Consider the following 18,935-nt stretch of genomic DNA (forward strand, 5'->3'; position numbering starts at 1 on the left):
TTTAAAATTATCGATCTAAAAAATCTTTTAAGAAAACTATTTATACCTCAATTGAAGATTTGAGCATCCCGGCAAACAGAAGCCGATAGCTAATTTAATTTATAACAGATCCAAAAGTACCGGAACCAATTCACATTCAACTGAAGTTACAATAGAAAGCATGAATTACACTACTAAAAACGCTCTTTTCATATCCCATTAAAATCCCTATTCCAGACGTTCGGTGCCCAGACAAGACCATCAAGTGTGCAGTAGGAGGGCGCCTACTGATGAGATGAGAACGCTTTCGAAAAAAAAAAAAAAAAAAAAAGAAAGAAAGAAACATGGGCGACCATCTTCCGCTGCAACATCACTTCTCATCATATGTTCATTGGCTCAGGACTAGATGCATTTAGTATATCCAACAATGAATTTTGAGGCTCCAACTCTTCATGCCATAGTGGAAGTGAATCACCCGGATAGAAGTTCCTCGTTACTCCCTCAGAATTGATCTGCAAAACAGACATCGCAGCAATTTTGGGTTAATACTATAAAGCCAGAAAACAAAATCTTTACTAGATTTCTTAGTCGCTACATCCGATAGATCTTACAATGACAGTGCGAACAACACCACCGCTGGCACCATCTCTTGCCATGGCCAGAGAAACTGCCTTTACCACCAATTGCTGCAACAAGGCACAAGCTTCCTGTTACTATTAAAGCTTATACACAAACAAAATTATATTCTTTATCAGTTGGCAAAGCAACCAACATTCAATACAAATAAGGAACACTGTAGCTCATCTTTCTCCCTCCAAAGCCATAATTCTCATGAAAATAGAGCAGCTAATACATTCTGAAGCTTAGCCTTAGTATTGACACAAACTACAAAGTTGTATAATTCTCATGAAAATAGAGCAGCTAATACATTCTTAAGCTTAGCCTTAGTATTGACACAAACTACAAAGTTGTGAACAGGTCCTGCTTCACAAGTCATAACCAGGATCAACTCCAATCGATCATCCAGGATCTTTCACCAAAATCAATTGCAAGGTATTGACAAACTTTCTTTTTTAAAAAATAATTTGCATTCATCTCCAAACTACATACCTCAGCTTCATCCTTGGTCATTCCTTCTTTCCATGCTTGATCGAAGAATCCATACAAGTAACTAGAGCCAGATCCTGCAAAACCCATCATTATCTTAGCTGTTCTTACAGTGTAAGGAGAATATTGTTAAGAAAGAACAAGTGCAAAGACCATGAGAGCAGAAGGCGACGAGGATCGAACTTAAGTATCCTAACAAGTGTAAAGGCCACTCGTAAAAACCCATTTAAATTTAATTAGTATTAAGAGTCCGAGCGCGTTAACACATGCATGTGTTTTTCCTTTCCGGTTTGGCACAATATCCAGGTTTTGCACTTAGCATGTATATTTGTGCATGTCTAAGGTCATGGAAAATGAAAAAGAAAAAAAAGAAGGAATTGGCTAAATCTAATATTAGAGCATAGCAGCAGCTTGACATATTACTACTCAAGCTTATACCATGGAGGATTACTATACTAAATTTAAAGAACTCCTAAACTAAACACCTCCTCCAGATAAAGATAATCTAACAGCTTCATTTTTATCCTCTTTCCTTCAAATTCTAACATCCCATGAAAGCACAACTCTTTAAGAGATGTGAAAGATCACAAAAACTATCAAATGATTGCATACCTTCACAAGCCAAGAGAAAGTACCAAAGTGATAACAAATCATCTCAACTGAAACGTGCTGGTCATAATAATTTAAGCAGCCTAAGTCATCAAACTAACGCGCATCTTCCTGATACAGAGTAGACGAAGAATAAATACCTCCTATAGCAAAAGGCTGCTCTATTATAGTTCCACCAAGAGGAATTCCATAAATTTTGCCACCATCATACTTATCCCATCCACCAACGATCAAGCCTGTTTCTAGCATATTCTGTAGAGTTGAGAGAACCAAAAGTCAAGCCTAAGCATGAGAACTAAAATTTTTGTGGGTCATCCAAAGTGAGAATACATATTCAAACAAATATAAGCTGCAATTTTAGATTCTCATTATCTCCATCTTTAGTTACAAAGCTCAACAAGAAGGAATAATAAGTAAAGCAAATGCAAATAGGAAACACTAACCTTATTGTTGTAAGAAATTAGCCTGACAAGATTTGCAGCAACTTTGACCGTTGCAGGCTGCCCCAGCTGTATTCTGTAGATATAATTGATGATTGAGAAGATTCAAACATACAAAATAACTGGCATCAAATAACATCCTAAGAACTTGTTATATAGTATAAAAAAGAAGAAAATTTGAATAAACAAATAAATTTACAAATGTATAAGCAAGAGGAATCATCACAACAGAAAGAAAGCAATCATGAAAAAGGCAGCATTCAGGTTGTTATATAGATTCTAGCAGTCACCAGTAACTTTAAGCAATAAGGCATTCAAATTACCAACAATAAACACCATGTCAAGCAGCAACAGATTGTGCAGTGCTTATATTCTTTCAAAATAAAAAAACTGTGAAGCACACAGGTCACGGGGCAACAAACTTAGCAAGAAAAAAATGTGATCACACTAATCCTCGTGGTTAGGAATACATGAGCAAAAGAAATCAGAAAATAAAGTGGACAGACAATATCAGAAACAACGAAGTAGGAAGGAAAAGCTAATGAGTGAAGAGCGGGCAAAAATATTATAAGAAAAGAGACTAACGTGTGCTGATGAAGAAAGTAACGCACATAGTCGGATACAATTTGGGAATCTGCAGCCTGCGAAAACAAACAGCTTCAATTTACTTGCAATACATGACGAAAGAGATAGAGAGTGAGAAAGAAGAAGATAATACCGATCCAGAACGGCAAACGTAGACATTATCAGTGAGCTGAGTAATTTTGTCAGATGCCCTGTTAGCCACATACATTCCTGATAATATACACACATAATTTATTATCAAAATTTGTCAAATCTCAATAATCCCTACTGCTCTCCTCTTTTTTTATAAAAAAGAAAAATAAAGAACATAAAAACTTAGATAGATATAATTAATCGATTGAAGCTTCATAACGGAAAGCAAATAGAAGTACCGGTGCTTGTGCGAGAATCGGCACCGAGAACGACGCCGCCGTTATAGGTGACGCCGATGATAGTAGTACCCATCGAGTGAGGAGCCTTCAGATCCATTGCTAGTTGAGATTTCAACAACGTAATTTTTAAAAGAGAAGAAAAGAGAGAGAGGTTTGAATTTGCAAATTAGTGAACGAAAAGCCAAGAGTGTAAGAGATCGAGGGTTTTATTTGATGCTTGCCAACCTGACTTTCTCCTCAAGCCTATTCCTCCCCTCACTTTGATAATAATAATAATATATTAATCATCCCATTCCCTTTAAATTTACATATGTACTATTAAATATTAATTAATTAATTAAAGATATAATTATCATATTATAAAATTAATTATTTAAATAATATAATAATAAATAAACACCTTAATTACATAAATATTATTATATACTATATAGTTTTTATTACTATTATTTATAAAATAAAATAAAAAGGATCGAACGTGCTTTATAGAAATAAGGTGGAGGCATTTTTAGTTCATAATCTAATCTAGATATTGTATATTAAATATCTTATTAAAATAAAAAGTATATCTACATTAAATCAAAATAATACTCTCATTATTAATATATCATAAATATACTATTTGATAAAGTAAATGATTAAACTTTATTGAACAAGTATTATTTATTTTAGAGAATACATTTGAAATAAATTAAACTCTAGTAATTTTTAGATACTAAATAATAATTACTTTAAAAAAATGTAGAAAAAAGGCCACTTACATTATATTTTAATAATATTTAAATAAATTCAATTGTTATACTAATCAATAAATTACCTATATCTTATATATTTAATTTAATAATTTATATTTTTATTAATTTAGTAAATTTTAATAATTTTTATATCGAGATGTTTTATTAGGTTAAAAATAATAATATTTTAAATTTATAATTTTGCTATTAATGTGATTGATAAATTGCAGTCGGTTAGAATTCATAAATTTATCTGAAATCTAAAATTATTGCAAGTCTCAAGTTATTGTAAAATTTATATATTTTGAATGAAGTGAAAAATAATTTAAAATTTTATATATTTAAGTTTACAAGAAATTAAAATTAATTTAAAATTTTATATATTTAAAATGATATAGAGTTAATTATAATTAAAATAAGTAAAATTGTAATATTTTTAAAAATATATTTTTCAATTTTATTATTTTTATCTTATTTATATTATTTTTAAATGAAATGATAAAATTAAACCGAATCATTTTCCTTTTTAAAGAAAGTTGTAAAAATGTACCATGATTTACTAGTTTGGTCCATCATATCAGTTTACAAGCAAACTTACGTATATGCTCTATGCAGTTTGAAATATATAAAAAAGTTCATTTTATTTTAAAAATATATAAAAAAAAAAAAATTAAAATAATAAAATTAAAAAAATATTTTTATATTACTAAAAATATTAACTTACTAATATAGAATTTATTTAAAAATTCTATATATTTTATTAAAATTTAGTTTAACTATAACTAATTCCACACATAAATTTAATCGTGTAAAATATTAAATTAATTTTTTTTTTCATTTAAAGCATATATTTTTCAAAGCAAATGGCCAGAGAGGGTAATCTCTATGCACTTGCGCATTCAGAAGAAAAATAAAAATGAGGACTAAGCATTTCCCTGAGCTGGGATTTCACACGTTCAGACAAAACAAAAATAAGTGCGTGCAACTCTGATATGAAAGAAACCACGAAGAGTGATGATTGCCTCGTGGCTGTTAACATTAAAGATTGTTGGAGCTGTTAGCCTGTAAGTAACATTAGCATCTACCTTTTGGCTAAGCAACAATTAAGTATTTCAATCTGCTATCTGTTCCATAAAGATGCCAATTTTTTGGCACCATTCAAACTCATCTTAAACGAAGCCTAGAGAAAGGGGCTAAAAACCAAACAAAAAATAGAAAAAAGAAATTCTAATAGTGGGAAAGAGAGGCCAACGGAAACTTTCCAGGAGTGTTAATCAAGTTAGCGGAGCTCAGTTTCATGTTTCATGTCGATTTTACGAATCCAGAGCAACAGCTTCTGGAAGTAGACGCAGTTGAAGGGCTGGCATATTGGATTTGAGTGCAATATGGGATGGACCTGCCAGCTTCTTCTCCTTGGGAATCCCTTTTCCTACAATTCCTAGTACCTTCCTCACTTCATTTGCCAGCTCGATCACCATGTCATCCTCGTGACCTGTTTACATAGGTATAGATATTCCCAAACTTCAGAAATCATGCATTTGGAATAAATCATAACTTTTCAAAATAAAATTACTACTTCCATTCATGACTCCTGCTCCATTTTCGGGGTTTGCAAGAAAATGAATCTTACCAATATTAAACAAGGCCTTCTCTAGCAGGAACAGGTAATCCCTATTGTTCCCACAAGGTCCATATGCTGTTGCAATTTGCCTGAATAGTAGTTGAGAATATACACGAGTGATTGTTAATGACAACTCTTCAGATGAGTAAAACAATAGGGTTGATAAAAGGAAATTGTAACAGGCCATGCAATATACCTAGCCATTTCCTCCAAGGGGGCAGGCCCCAAATAGTACTTGTTTGATATTTTATCGGGAGTAGAAGTGAAACTGCATCCAAAGAAGAAATCAAGCACCATACAAGTCATTATCTACTGTAATTGAATAATGATTTGGGCTAATAGATGCCAAACAATTAACTTACACTATCACTCCTGTTAAAGCAGGCTGTGAAGTTTCCCCTTCCTAGATCAAGGAAAACGCAAGAGTAGAATAAGAATACAAAAGACATGAAAGGACAACCATACAATTTGGAAACATACACATCCAAATTGACAGTTTGAGGTATGGGACTTGAGAAAGAGAAACCTTCCACGTACCTTGTAAAAGTCTACAAGGGATTTCTTGTCATATTCGCATTCTCTCCGCTCCAAATACTAGAGAATAGGAAAATAGAACATTAGTCTGCATTCAAGTAAATTGCAACTCAACATAGAAAACGCAATGTGTAAGAGATGATAAATCTGGGTCCATTCAGCAACTTCGGAATAACAAGTTGATCATTGTATAAAAGCAATGTATTGCTTGCACTTGTCCAGATTAGCAAAATGTACATATTTATGCCGAACTGCCACACCTACTTTATTTCTCCATAACATTGCTAATTACCACCACTTGTCATCTAACAAGATAAAAACATCTATAAGCCAACAAAAGATATACCTCTATTGCCAGTCTTTCCCTTTCAGGTCCTCCACGAACACAATAAGCAGCACCCCACTGTAAGGGTGGAAAAAAAAGGGGGCCAAAAAAAAAAGGTTAATTGAATACGGAATAAAGAAAGGATATGGATAAAACAATAATAGGTCACTGAATCCATAAATTACCGATAAACTAAATGTTTCCACATTTTTTTATCACTACTAAAGTTAGGTAAAAGACATTAGGAAGAAGAAGAGGAAATACTTACGCAAACGGCCCCTTCAACAAATTCCAAAGTGCAAGTCCTTGCAGGACGATCAGGTGTACCTCTGTGATCAATGCACGCTGGAAAAGAGACAGGTGTGAAATAACGAGTAAAATCAAGTTTTAAGGTGTGAAGTAACAGCAGAGAACATACATAATTGGCGATTGAGTTAAGGGAGTAGGAGTAGGAGTAATGAGAAAGCATACCAAGATCAAATACACGCCTGCAATCCTTGACGAAGCCTATGATTTTGTCGTCATACTGAAATCCGGGGTTCCACACCAGTGAACCATAGCCAAAAACCCAGAAGACCATCTCCTCCTGAGGAATGACTTCAATTTCATACAAGAAAAAGATCGAAGAAGAAAATCAGAAGAAAAAAGGTGAAAAGAATTTCGAATGGGCATAGCGCTCAGATATCAGTGAATGTGCAAAATCAGCGTGGTAATGTTGATAGTAAATTTGACATTGTTGAAGCTATTATCCGTATGAATGGCAGTCGACCTCAATGTTTTAGATGCATACAAATATAAAACAATAGTTTAACATAAAATGAGTAATAACGGCAGGACAATTATGGATTGAACAAACGCAGGCAAACTCTAGAATGATAGATGCTTTGGACTGAATTAAAAAAGGGAAAAAGAAAGAACCGACATTGTTAAAATGGCAGAAAATCATAGAAGAAAATAATACAATTAATAAATTATTAATTTTTTGTTAAGAAAAAGAGAAAAGAGGGTCTTACAAGAAGATCGGGGGAGGAGGTAGACGGGCTGCAGAGAAGAGAGTAAAGAAAGAGGGAAATTGAAAAGAAAAACTAAACGATCAGCAGAAAGAGAGAGGGTTTATGCTCTTTTAGATTTCGGGAATCTCTCTCTCTCTCTCTCTCTCCCCCCGTCGTTTCGAGGGAATTCACGAGGTCTGCCCCTATTTATTACCAGGGAATGATAATACCGACTCAAACGAGTTGCCCTGTGCCACTGCCACCGCAATCCCTCTTCTTTTCTCTTTTAATTTAAAAAATATTTTATAATATATTATGTTCACATGTATTGCATCTTTGGATAGTTTTTGTTTTCTTTTCCGTTCCCTGAAAATCAATTTCAAAACCTTGCATTAGTATTTACTTAATTACCTCACTCAATCAACTTTTCATTTCTAAAACTTTTCTTCACTCAATATAAATATGTAATGCAGACCTTCTTTTTTTAAATTTTTGGGTATATTTCAAAATTAAATAAGCATCTTATCATTTCTCTTTTTCTTTTCATTCTCACTTTTATCATAATTTATCATTAATTTTAAAATTTTTAACATCTTTACAACCAATCAAAATTAAGTACTTTTTTAATTTAAAATATCATATATAATTAATAATTTCGTATATCACTATATTAATAAACCAATAGCTTTTCTACCACCTCAATTTGAAGATAAGATAAAATGTTAACTTGCTCAAATAAGTGGTCCTTCTATTTAGTTATTTCAAATAATATAGTTAATATTAAAATGTGAATATATAAAAAAATTATCTAGTTTAATATAAATTTTATTTAATTTTTTTGTTTATTTTGCATAAACATATAAAAATTTTATTTTTTAATTTTTTTTAATTTTTAAAATTTTAAAATAAAAGAATCATTTGAAAAGATTAATATATTAGTTTAGTATGTAATTATTTACCGTTAGAAATATTAATATTGATATAAAGTATTATAAATGCATGGTATTATATAAATTTAAAAGATTGATATTTTTAATTTTAATAATTTATTAATACAATTAAATATTATTATATAAAATATTATTATCGATTAACAAAATATATTAATTTACATAAAAAAATTAAAATTTAATTAGTGATGTGACGACTATGATATTTACCTATATAATTTTAATTTATATTAATAATTAAATTATATATAACAATCTAAATTAGTAAAAAATCTATAAAATTGATAAATTATTTAAAGTACTATTAATTAATTATCCATAATTAAAATATAAACTTATGGTAGAGTACTACAAACAAAATCTATTAATATAAGAAAAACATATTTATATTAAATGGTTAGACAATTATAAGTTTTTTGGAAAAAGATTGGAGAAATCCATTAGTGTTAAGATTTAGAGATGTTAAGTTGGTCTATTCAATAAGGTATTTGATATTTTGAATAAAAAAAAAAAGTTAAAATAAGATAATAGATGATGTCATAAAATGAAAGAATGCTACTGTGAATTAGAAAAAAAGGTGATAAAATTGAGAGGGTAAAATAATTAGTCATTTAATTTAAAAGTAATAAAAGAGGAGAGATAAAAAGAAAAAGAAAAAGGATGAATTTAATAGTATAGGGAAGAATAGGGGGGAGTGGGAAGATACAATGAACCTGGACAAGAAATAGTAGAGAATGACAACTGGTAACAGTAAGTATCGTTTTCCGAGTGGGTCAACAAACCAATAAAATAAAAGGCCTCAGGTTCAATGTATCTGGACAGCATTCCATATATTTACAATTGTACTTGTGATTTTAACATTCAGCTTAGTAATTGGTAATGACTGTTCTATGTCAAACAATTAATATAATATAACCCCTTTGAGTGTCAAAGAGTCGAGATATGGATATTTTACTCATCAATTTGCAAATAATTAACGTTTGGATATCATAACCCCTGCGTTTATGTTATGATTCCTTTCTTGTCTTCTTTGGGAGGCGAGAATTTTCATAAAAAAACATTGTCCTGTGGAAGTGCATTATTTTGATTTATCTTTGGTACAAAAATGAATACATTAATCAATAGTAAAACTGAAGCTTTTAAAGACACGCGGGTACCATCAGTATTAGTGGTGAACGGCGAGAGTGATGTGAAATTGGTTTTGCAGGTGATAATATCAATATGGATATTTCTGTTGGTTAAACCAAATTGGTCCACCGGCCATGTAAAATGGGTCCATCTCAAACTGCTCCTCGGGCTGGGTTCATCTTAACGAAATGAAGGATGAAAATCCAATCCGCAAGGAACCATTAGCACCAGAGTAACCGAATTCAAGCCTAACTGTCACGAAGAAATCGCAGCAGCAGAAATGGCGATCACTGTTTGTCATCTGCCCACCTGGTATGGTATTTCTCATAATCTAAGCTATATTGTATTGTTTATTTATTTATTTATTCATTTTTATTATCATGCGATTTAATGCCCATAATAATAATAATAATAATAATAATCATCATCATCATCATCTGAGTTCTTATGTTTAGGGTTGAGTGAAAGTGTATCTGTAATTGAATGGGTGTAAATACAGGTAGAGGTTGTTGGAAAGCTAGAGATGGAAGGAGAAATTAGCGAAATTCCAAAAACGGCGAAAAGAAGAGGCCCAAAGCCAAAGAAGAGTGCGGAAGAGAGCAGCAACGCCAACAGTTATAAAGCGCCGAGTCCACCGCGCACACGTTCTCAGGTAGCTCCCGACTGGACCACTAAGGAATCACTGATTCTCGTGAACGAGATTGCTGCTGTTGAAGGCGATTGTTTAAAAGCTTTGTCCACCCATCAGAAATGGAACATTATTGTCCAGAACTGTTCCGTGTTGGACGTCTCTCGCACTTTGAATCAGTGCCGGAGCAAGTGGAGCTCTTTGCTTGCTGACTACAACCGCATTAAACAATGGGATTCTAAATCCTCTTCTGAATCTTCCTATTGGCTTTTGGATCCTCCTACCAGGGATCGATGCGGACTTCCCCACAATTTTGATTATGAACTATTCAGAGCTATCGACCATTATGTTAGGGCCCAGAAGGACCACCCTGATACCGATCCTGATACTGATCCTGAAGCTGACGCTGACTTGCTTGATGTCATTGCTAAACTAGGTATATATTTTTTGCTGGCACTCTTGAAACCTCTACTGTTTCTGTTTTTTATGTCTCTTTTAGCTACTAACAACTTTATCACGAACAAATGATGCTTTGATTCTCAATTTAAGTATTAGGGTGCTGCTGCTATGGTAATTAATTCTCTTTCGTACTATATCAAGCTGATATTCTGGCTGAATGCGCCTCTACCCCTTCAAATTATAGTCCTCCTGTAGAGACAGTAGCAAATTTCTTCACATCTAAATGCATGCAGAATTCTTAATACACCTCGTTAATTGTGAGAAAATAGTCCTAACCATGCAGATGCTATGTTGATAAGACCAGGAGAAGCTTTCACAATTACTTACATTGAAGACTGTCTTTCACCAAAAAGCTTGGGTAGTGGATGATAGGAAGATTTGTTAACAACTCTGCACAGCATAAGCGTGCAAATTGATTAAACCATTTGATCCTCCATATTGAGTAGTTTGTTTGAAATTTTGCTCTTTTGATGATTGTGCTTGAACCTGTCAAGTAGAGCAGAGCACTAAAGCTGCTTTATAGTAATCTTTTCACGCTATATTGCTATTAGGTTCCAAAAGACACAGGCGACGGTCAATGTCTCTGAAAATTCAGCCGGAAGAAACTTCTCAGAATTGCTGCACAAAGGAACAGGCTCAGATATTGCATGCTGAAGAGGAACCTCAGCAAAGTCGCAAGGAAGAAAATCTTCAGATGCGCTATGATAAGGATCAGCCCCAGACAGTTGACAGAGGAGAAGAACCTCAAGACAATCTTATGGAAGAGCAGTCTCAGGAGTCCTGCCGATTTGGAAATCCTGAGAAAAGCCATGTCGAAGAGAAACCTCAGGAGAGTCTTGTGGAAGAAGAGCCTAAAAATATCAGCATGTGGAAAAAGAAGATAACTGGTACAGAAGAAAAGGAGCAACTGATAGTGGAGAAGTTGCATGGAAATGCAGAATCGATCCGTGGTGTAGTTCAAGGCAGTCTTCCGGAAGTAGTTGAATTTGGGGCCGGTGATTCTAAATCTCGAGATAGTCTTGTGGTGGAAAAGTCTAAAATTATTCGCACAAGGAAAAAGAAGACCAGTGGCGCTGAGGAAATGATGATGGTGGAGAAGCTGCGTGCGAATGCAGAACTGATCCATGATATAGTTCAAGGAAATCTTCCTCAGAGCGAGAACTGCCCAACTGATGTTATAAGACGTCAAGGGGACAAGCTTATTGCATGCCTTGGAGAAATTGTAAACATCCTTAACCAATTTCCTTATCTTGTTCAAGAATGTGACTAGCGGATGAGTGCTTTTTAAATTTTCGTGTGCGTGCTGGTGTGATGTTGTACTTCAGTAGCTATCTTTGGTTAATTAGAATTTGTGGAACTGAGTGTTTGAATTTGGGTTATGATGTAAAAATAAATCTGTGATTCCTCCTCTCTCAGGTTAGTCATTCTGTAAATGTCATTTTATTTTTTAAATAAGAAAAAAAAAAGGGTCTCCGACTCCACTGGGGATCGAACCCAGAATCTCTGGTTCCGTAGACCAGCGCCTTATCCATTGGGCCATGGAGTCGATTTGTTGACGGTTTCTAACGACGCCATTATCATCCAGTGAAGAGCAGAGAACAGCTTGGAAATTTTCCTGTGTCTGAAGGGAAAGCACGAGAATAGATTTGCAGCTGTGCCATTTGAGGAGCGTGAAATAGTCGAGTCTTGGGAATAAAATCTTAATCTAGACTGTGTGTCTAGGCAATAAGAGAGGTTGAAAGAAATTACAAAGAAAAGGAAAAACATGTAAGATTATTACCAAGAATTATTGAAAGTTTTTGTACTGACTTTTATTTATGTATGGAACCACGGTGCTCAAGATAGAACCACCACTTTGCTCAAAATCCACAGCACCAAAGAGAACTCAAATGCAAAGAGCGTGTGCAGCAATCCCCGATCAAGTGCGAATCCGAAGAGCGTGATTCCCCCATGGTTGTGTTGCAGATATGCAACTGCGCAATCAAAACATGCAGTTAACAGATTATTCTCGACAGCTTAAATCTACTCATACAATGCTTGTTTTCACTTACTAAAAGCCTGCCTTGTTTGGAAAGAGGAAGCATCCTGTGTGATGAAAATATCTGGTGGATCAGCGTCATCGGTTTGTATAGAGTCATCAGTCTCCCGGACAAGGCATTTGCCTTGCTCTGATCTGGAAGATGCAGATGTTACCATCATATGCCATCTAGTTGCTATAGATACAATGCCTTGAGCTCTATGCGTGATTCTCGCTGCTCCCAGTAAGCATAAGAAGAAGCCACTCAGCTGAACCACTGAACAAATCTGCATTCCCCACAATGACAATAATATAATAATAATAATAATAATAATAATAATAATAGTTACCAGGTTTGTACTAGTAACTTATCCTAACATTCTCCCACAAAACAAGTTGTCAATTGGCACTCTACTCTTCTGACTTACCACAATGTCCCCAGAATTGAAGAAGTTTTTTTCTGATTTGAAAGCCAGAACCAGCAGTAATGCCCCTAGTTGAGTAATGGTAATGGTAACCGAGCAAGCAATTATGAAGAATCGATATCTGTGGCTGGTGCCAGACAACTGTTTCTTAATTCTAAAATGCTCCTTGAAGATGGCACCGGCATCCGATTCACATCCCTCGAACAACTTATGAAGCCCTTCAAATCTAAGTATCTGCAGCTCACAAGTCAGCCGAAACAGAACGCACACCAACAAGAACACACCTGTCCTATAAACCCAGGATGCCAGCACCAAGAGAAACATCACAGAATTTAAGGGAACGCCTAGACTGATGTAAGGCAGTGTTATTTCGACGGTGGAGAAGAATATGATTTTATGAGCAAGTTCCACAAAGAAAGATGGCAGCAATATGCAGGCTAGGTACCGAAAAGCCTTATCGAGCTCCCTGGAGTAGCCACGTCGAACAAACAAAGAATCATCCTGTAGGCCATCCAGGAACAAGAGCTGGCGGAGACCGTACGTACTAAAAAAACGTGACAGAGTGAAGAAAGCTATTAGAGCTAAGCCTGACTCGGGTAACTGGACAAGGGTGTTGAAAGATATAGGGTCACGGAGTGCAGCTGAGGGAGGGAGTTTTACAGAGAGGGAGCTGAGAATGGGGAGAATAATAGCGAAGAATATGAAAGTGGAGTAGGAAATGAATTTGCCAAGGCAAGAGGAGTGGTCAAGGGCGCACCATTTGAGGCAGATGCGAAAGTGGCGCAGTTCATCAAAGAGTAAGGATTTTGATCGTGCGTAGGATGGGTGAAGCAATAAGGGGACGGCAGACTGCTGCAGATGATCTGGTTGGTTGTTTAGATTAGATGGATGGGGAGTGTCAGCACAAGTGGGGGAGGGGTTCATGGTTGAAAGAGTTGAGGAATGATAATCGCATTGCACTGGAAGCAGGAAGGTAATAAATAGGGAAGCGATGGCGATGGCGATGGCGATGGATGGAGGGCAAGCTGCCTGTGAAACATTAACGAACTAATTTTATGGTTATGAAGAAAGCAAAGCAACTAGAAAAGGTGGTAGGTATCAAATTGCTTGGGAGTGTAAGCTTAGCCTATTATGCCTTTTCTTAAACCAATATCAAAACAATACTTTATATATGTGTAAGGTTTTATCTTTGGGCAGATTTTCTTTCCGACCATAAAAGAAAGAAATAGTGAAAGCAGAAAATCAAGCTTCATCCCGTGAGTGGCTGTCTGCCTTGTACTAGAGGTAGAGGCTTTAGATTAATTTCAACATAAGCAAAGAATAGACCACCTTTTTAACATCTCATATACATTATACATACATGTGAATGTGATAGCCGATAGTAGATGGGATGGGGATGAATCGGGGGTCCAATTTTGATACGTGGATTGGATCCCAGACAGAGACAGTAGCAGTGTGATAATTGGCGACTACTATAAAAGTGGGCTGATTGATAGAATACAGTGCTCGAGCCCCAAAGGGGGAGGCCGGACTCCAAACTATAGTAGTAATTGATTGATTGTAAAACTCGATGAAATCCCATAGTGGGGTGGTGGTGTTGTTAATTACAATTACAACACACCGACGGCTGAACCAACAATAAAAACATCATTCCTATCAATGTAATTAAGACAAAGGAAGAACGAATATCCCATCTTAATGAATGAATTTATTATTATTGTGAAAAGACAAAGCATTTTTAATGAGCCAACACTCACAAAAATTTGAGACAATTCAGTTACTTCACCTGCTCTGCATAATATTAGTACTCTTACAAAGGAAAGCCGGCCTCGTTCCTCAATTAACAGCTCATTGTTGAGTGGAATTATTTGTCTCCTCTAACTCCAATTCATAATCATTTTCTACTACGTATATTAATTACTCGTCCTCTCCATCTCCTCCTAGTTAAATGTTAAATGTTAAATGTTAGCAATTAAGTAGCCGATATATGCTTCATCATCTTCCATTCCATGATGGCTTGCAGGGTAGTAGCATGTATTATTCTCATGCTATCTCATATTATTGTGGGGTTTTTCGCTGACGCTGATGATGCAGCCGCCCTCCTCACCTTCAAGAATTCTCTCTCTAATCCCTCTCTGCTTTATGACTGGAAGGAAACATCCACTCCATGCCGCGCCAATACTTCAATTTGGGTTGGCGTGGATTGCAACGACGATGGGTACATCTATAGGTTGATTCTTGAGAACATGGGCCTCTCTGGCAAGATAGACTTCGACTCCCTGGCATTGTTGCCACAGCTGAGGGCTTTAAGCTTCAAGAACAACAGCTTCCAGGGACCTTTTCCTGATCACCTCAATAAACTCAGATCCTTGAAGACGCTGTATTTGTCGTTCAACGAATTCTCGGGTGTAATTCCGGACGATGCTTTTTATGGGATGAATTCCTTGGCGCAACTTCATCTGGGACATAACGTTTTCAGTGGCCCAATCCCTTCCTCGCTTGTTCCATTGACAAAGCTTGTGAGACTCAGTCTTGAGGACAATCAGTTTGATGGCCAAATCCCCGACTTTCAGCGCCACTTCTCTTTCTTTAACGTCTCTAATAACCACCTTACGGGTCATATTCCGGCTTCCCTTGCCGATATCAGTCCAAGCCTTTTTGCAGGTTAATTTATCTTTTGTTTCATTTTCATCCACTTCGATTCAAAAGTTTTAATTAATTATATATATTTATATATTCAATGGATTAGATTATAATACCTAGGTAATTTGGTTGACCTGGTCTAACAAATAAACTTTTAATTGCCATGCCTAGATTAGATGTACTATTTTCTTTATAATATAAATTTGTACGTTAAGAAATGATTTCTTGTATACAATCAGTTTTAAGTTGCATGTAAAATAATATTATATGTAGAAGGTCCGTTAATTGAACGAAAGTAAGTTTGTATGAATCAGGGAACGATGGGCTTTGTGGAAAGCCGCTGCCGTCATGCAAGTCGTCCAAGAACAAGACTCTGATAATCATAGTGGTAGTAGTGGCCTCTGTGGTTGCATTGGCTGCCATCCTCGCATTCGCCTATTTTCGCCGTGGCCGAACCAAAACCCCCCAACTGAGTCTAAAGCAGCTCCAAGTTCAAGGTACTGAAGCCCACGCCCAATTTGCCATTATGGCCCCAAAGGAGTCCCCTGATGGCAACAAGGGAAAGTTGGAATTCGTAAGGAACGATAGGGAGAGATTCGAGTTGCAAGGCCTTCTCAGGGCCTCTGCTGAGATCTTGGGGAGCAGTGATTTTGGGCCATCTTATAAGGCAGTGATTGCAGACGGATCTGCTATGGTTGTGAAGAGGTTTAGGGAAATGAGCGATGCTCCAAAATCTGAATTCTATGACCACATCACAAGGCTTGGAACCCTGTCGCACCGTAACTTGCTCCCTCTTGTAGCATTCTATTATAGAAACGATGAAAAACTTTTAATTTCAGACTATGTCGAAAATGGAAGCTTGGCTACACATCTTCATGGTATATTTACAATATTTACATATTGCTTTCTATCTTTACATGCTTCGTTGATTATGTATGCAAAGTAAACTTTTAATAAGATGTTCAGGTAAGCATAGTTCGGGAGGAAAAAAGCTAGACTGGCCAACTCGTCTAAAGATAATAAAAGGAGTAGCAAGAGGATTGGCGTACCTACACAAAGAGTTGCCAAGCCTAACACTGCCACACGGTCACCTCAAATCATCAAACGTACTAGTAGACCATACATTCGAGCCTCTGTTGACAGACTACGCGCTGGCTCCCCTTGTGAACAAAGGTCATGCACAGCAACACATGGCAGCCTACAAGTCCCCTGAATTCACCCAGTATGCTCGCACTATAAGAAAGACTGATGTGTGGAGCCTAGGAATACTAATTCTTGAAATGTTAACGGGCAAGTTCCCAGCTAATTATGAAAGACAAGGGAGCAGCAAAGGAGATTTGGCGAGATGGGTGAATTCAGTAGTTAGAGAAGAGTGGACGGGGGAGGTGTTTGATGTGGAGATGAGCGGGACAAAGAATGGGGAAGGTGAGATGCTAAAGCTGCTGAAGATAGGGATGTGCTGCTGTGAATGGAAAGTGGAGAGGAGGTGGGATTTGAGAGAGGCAGTTGATAGGATCGAGGAGTTGAAGGAAAGAGAGAGGGAGTGTGATGAGTTTAGCTCGAATGCAAGTGAAGCCGACATTTATTCTTCCAGAGCTATGACTGATGATGATTTCTCTTTTTCCATCAATGCCTGAGTGATCCTATGCTACTGCCATTGTATCTATTTTTATCATCGTCAATCTCATCCTCCCTTTTCTTTCGATTTCAATTGTTTACTTTTGCCTGCATATCTGCTTAATGCTTATGTAGAATACCCTTCCTTACCAATTAATCTATCATCAACTAAATTATAATTTCTTAAATCTTCTGTCTAACTCTTCAGGAATTAAATTATAGAAATTACTTAAATTTCATATTCCATGTCTTAGTTTGTTCCTTATTACTTTTCTTAAAATGGGGCGAAAAAAAAAAGGACAATGATGTCTCAAAAGCTGCTTTCGTGAAATTACATGGTTAAAAAATATCAAAGCCATCAAAACCTTTTGTGATATGGCAAATCAAGATCATGAAAGTTAAATCCATAATGATATCAATTTGTGGAAAATGAATAATACCTGATACAAACTAGAAATTTTAATATATATACCGATCTCTATAGATGAACTGTTTCTGATGCTACATTTGCAAAACGACAAGTCAGGATTCCCTAGGCATAGTACCTAGAATACCACTCCGACGGTCAAGTTAATATTTGGTAAAGGCAAAAGAATATAAGTATTTAGAAGGTTATAATTCCATTCTCCCCTTCTTGTTGTGTATTACCTTATATTTATAGACCTTATAGTAGAGTAGTTCACTTACAATACATCTCCTTCGTTGTAGGAGATAAAGCTTACCACAAAAAGAATCCATAACCTAATGAATAACTACAACATAGATAAAAGTCCTACCCCGAATACACAAGAAAATAGGTTGCGTTGGAGTGAATATCTATCTCTTAATTAATTGATCTTTATCAATGATCGGTTGGAATCATAATCAGGCGAGCTCTTGTTCTTACGGGTTGATCTATTTAGGCGAGATCGTATCACATGTCCCCCCTTAATTTCAAATTAAAGACTCGGAGTGTGAACATCTTTTGGAGCTAAGGCTTAGTTGTACATCGCACCAATGATGTTTAGACTTATATTGCTTGATGAGCTGAAATGATTATGGAAATCTATATGATAGAGCTGATGATGGAGATCTATATTGCGGAGATCTACACGGGAGATCTATATTGCAGAGAACTACACAAGAGGTATATATTGGAAAGATCTGTATGGAAGATCTATATTGGAGAGATATGTACAAAAGATCTACACTGGAGAGATCTGTACGGAAGAGTTACTGATCAACACTTTGAATAGTGGGGACATGATCTCCTATTTTTCAAAAAGTGAAGAACGTGGTGCTTGATTATGATAACTGATGGAGATCAATGAGTTATGGTATATGGGAGATCTCATAGCTTTTCGGGTGATCTTATAGTACTTTGTATGATCCTATAGCTCTTCGGACAATTTTATAACTCTCTCTCCAATTTTGTAGCTTTTCTATGCGATATCTTTAGGCGAGTATGCATCGCAGATGCCTCTCCCATAAGTTCTGAGTTAAAGATTCGGATGGGTAATGATGTAGATCCTTTTAGGATTATTGTGAGTAAATATTTCTTAAAAGTTTTTCGATGATCTCTTTGGAGATCCATTTTTATGAAAATCTCTTCTTATGAAAATCTTCCTTGATAGGGATCTTCTTTGAGGTTTTTTTAAAAATCGTCTAGAGCTTTTTCATGGGAAATCTTCTCTCGAAAGATCTCTAAACTTACCATAAAAAGAATCCATATTGTGAGTAAATATTTCTTAAAAGTTTTTCGATGATCTCTATGGAGATCCATTTTTATGAA

General features: G+C 35.7%; 5 protein-coding genes and 1 non-coding gene across 7 annotated transcripts; 2 read left to right on the plus strand and 4 right to left on the minus strand.

The window, feature by feature from the left end:
- Positions 1-51: 51 nt before the first annotated feature.
- LOC8282095 (proteasome subunit beta type-6) lies at positions 52-3,362 on the minus strand. Its single transcript, XM_002527949.4, has 8 exons — positions 3,092-3,362; positions 2,854-2,930; positions 2,721-2,776; positions 2,139-2,211; positions 1,836-1,947; positions 1,090-1,163; positions 591-665; positions 52-491 (listed from the first exon to the last, which is right to left on the minus strand). Exons 1-8 carry the CDS (start codon positions 3,186-3,188, stop codon positions 360-362), a joined length of 696 nt encoding a protein of 231 aa, XP_002527995.1. The 5' UTR covers positions 3,189-3,362; the 3' UTR covers positions 52-359.
- Positions 3,363-4,818: 1,456 nt separating this feature from the next.
- On the minus strand, positions 4,819-7,537 carry LOC8282096 (gamma-glutamylcyclotransferase 2-1). 2 transcript variants are annotated; one of them, XM_015724640.3, is made up of 9 exons: positions 7,319-7,537; positions 6,777-6,891; positions 6,574-6,650; positions 6,327-6,383; positions 5,984-6,040; positions 5,809-5,849; positions 5,643-5,714; positions 5,456-5,535; positions 4,819-5,317 (listed from the first exon to the last, which is right to left on the minus strand). In XM_015724640.3, exons 2-9 carry the CDS (start codon positions 6,883-6,885, stop codon positions 5,139-5,141), a joined length of 672 nt encoding a protein of 223 aa, XP_015580126.1. In that variant the 5' UTR covers positions 6,886-6,891; positions 7,319-7,537; the 3' UTR covers positions 4,819-5,138. The 2 variants fall into 2 exon arrangements, with proteins under 2 accessions (XP_015580126.1, XP_002527996.1); XM_002527950.4 differs by having other exon boundaries at positions 6,777-6,902; positions 7,319-7,535.
- Positions 7,538-9,266: 1,729 nt separating this feature from the next.
- On the plus strand, positions 9,267-11,873 carry LOC8282097 (trihelix transcription factor ASR3). Its single transcript, XM_002527951.4, has 3 exons — positions 9,267-9,687; positions 9,875-10,439; positions 11,014-11,873. The coding sequence occupies exons 2-3, from the start codon at positions 9,899-9,901 to the stop codon at positions 11,730-11,732; spliced, it is 1,260 nt and encodes a 419-aa protein (XP_002527997.2). The 5' UTR covers positions 9,267-9,687; positions 9,875-9,898; the 3' UTR covers positions 11,733-11,873.
- A 62-nt stretch (positions 11,874-11,935) lies between these two features.
- Positions 11,936-12,008, minus strand: TRNAR-ACG. Its single transcript has one exon. It is a non-coding gene; the product is annotated as a tRNA-Arg (tRNA).
- Positions 12,009-12,155: 147 nt separating this feature from the next.
- On the minus strand, positions 12,156-13,991 carry LOC8282113. The gene is made up of 3 exons (XM_002527952.4): positions 12,908-13,991; positions 12,514-12,766; positions 12,156-12,435 (listed from the first exon to the last, which is right to left on the minus strand). The coding sequence occupies exons 1-3, from the start codon at positions 13,826-13,828 to the stop codon at positions 12,299-12,301; spliced, it is 1,311 nt and encodes a 436-aa protein (XP_002527998.1). The 5' UTR covers positions 13,829-13,991; the 3' UTR covers positions 12,156-12,298.
- A 680-nt stretch (positions 13,992-14,671) lies between these two features.
- On the plus strand, positions 14,672-17,252 carry LOC8282099 (pollen receptor-like kinase 1). Its single transcript, XM_002527953.4, has 3 exons — positions 14,672-15,568; positions 15,862-16,425; positions 16,514-17,252. Exons 1-3 carry the CDS (start codon positions 14,914-14,916, stop codon positions 17,182-17,184), a joined length of 1,890 nt encoding a protein of 629 aa, XP_002527999.3. The 5' UTR covers positions 14,672-14,913; the 3' UTR covers positions 17,185-17,252.
- The last annotated feature ends 1,683 nt before the right edge of the window (positions 17,253-18,935 follow it).

The sequence above is a fragment of the Ricinus communis genome, chromosome 3, assembly GCF_019578655.1.
Source record: "Ricinus communis isolate WT05 ecotype wild-type chromosome 3, ASM1957865v1, whole genome shotgun sequence".
In the NCBI taxonomy this organism is placed as follows: domain Eukaryota; kingdom Viridiplantae; phylum Streptophyta; class Magnoliopsida; order Malpighiales; family Euphorbiaceae; genus Ricinus; species Ricinus communis.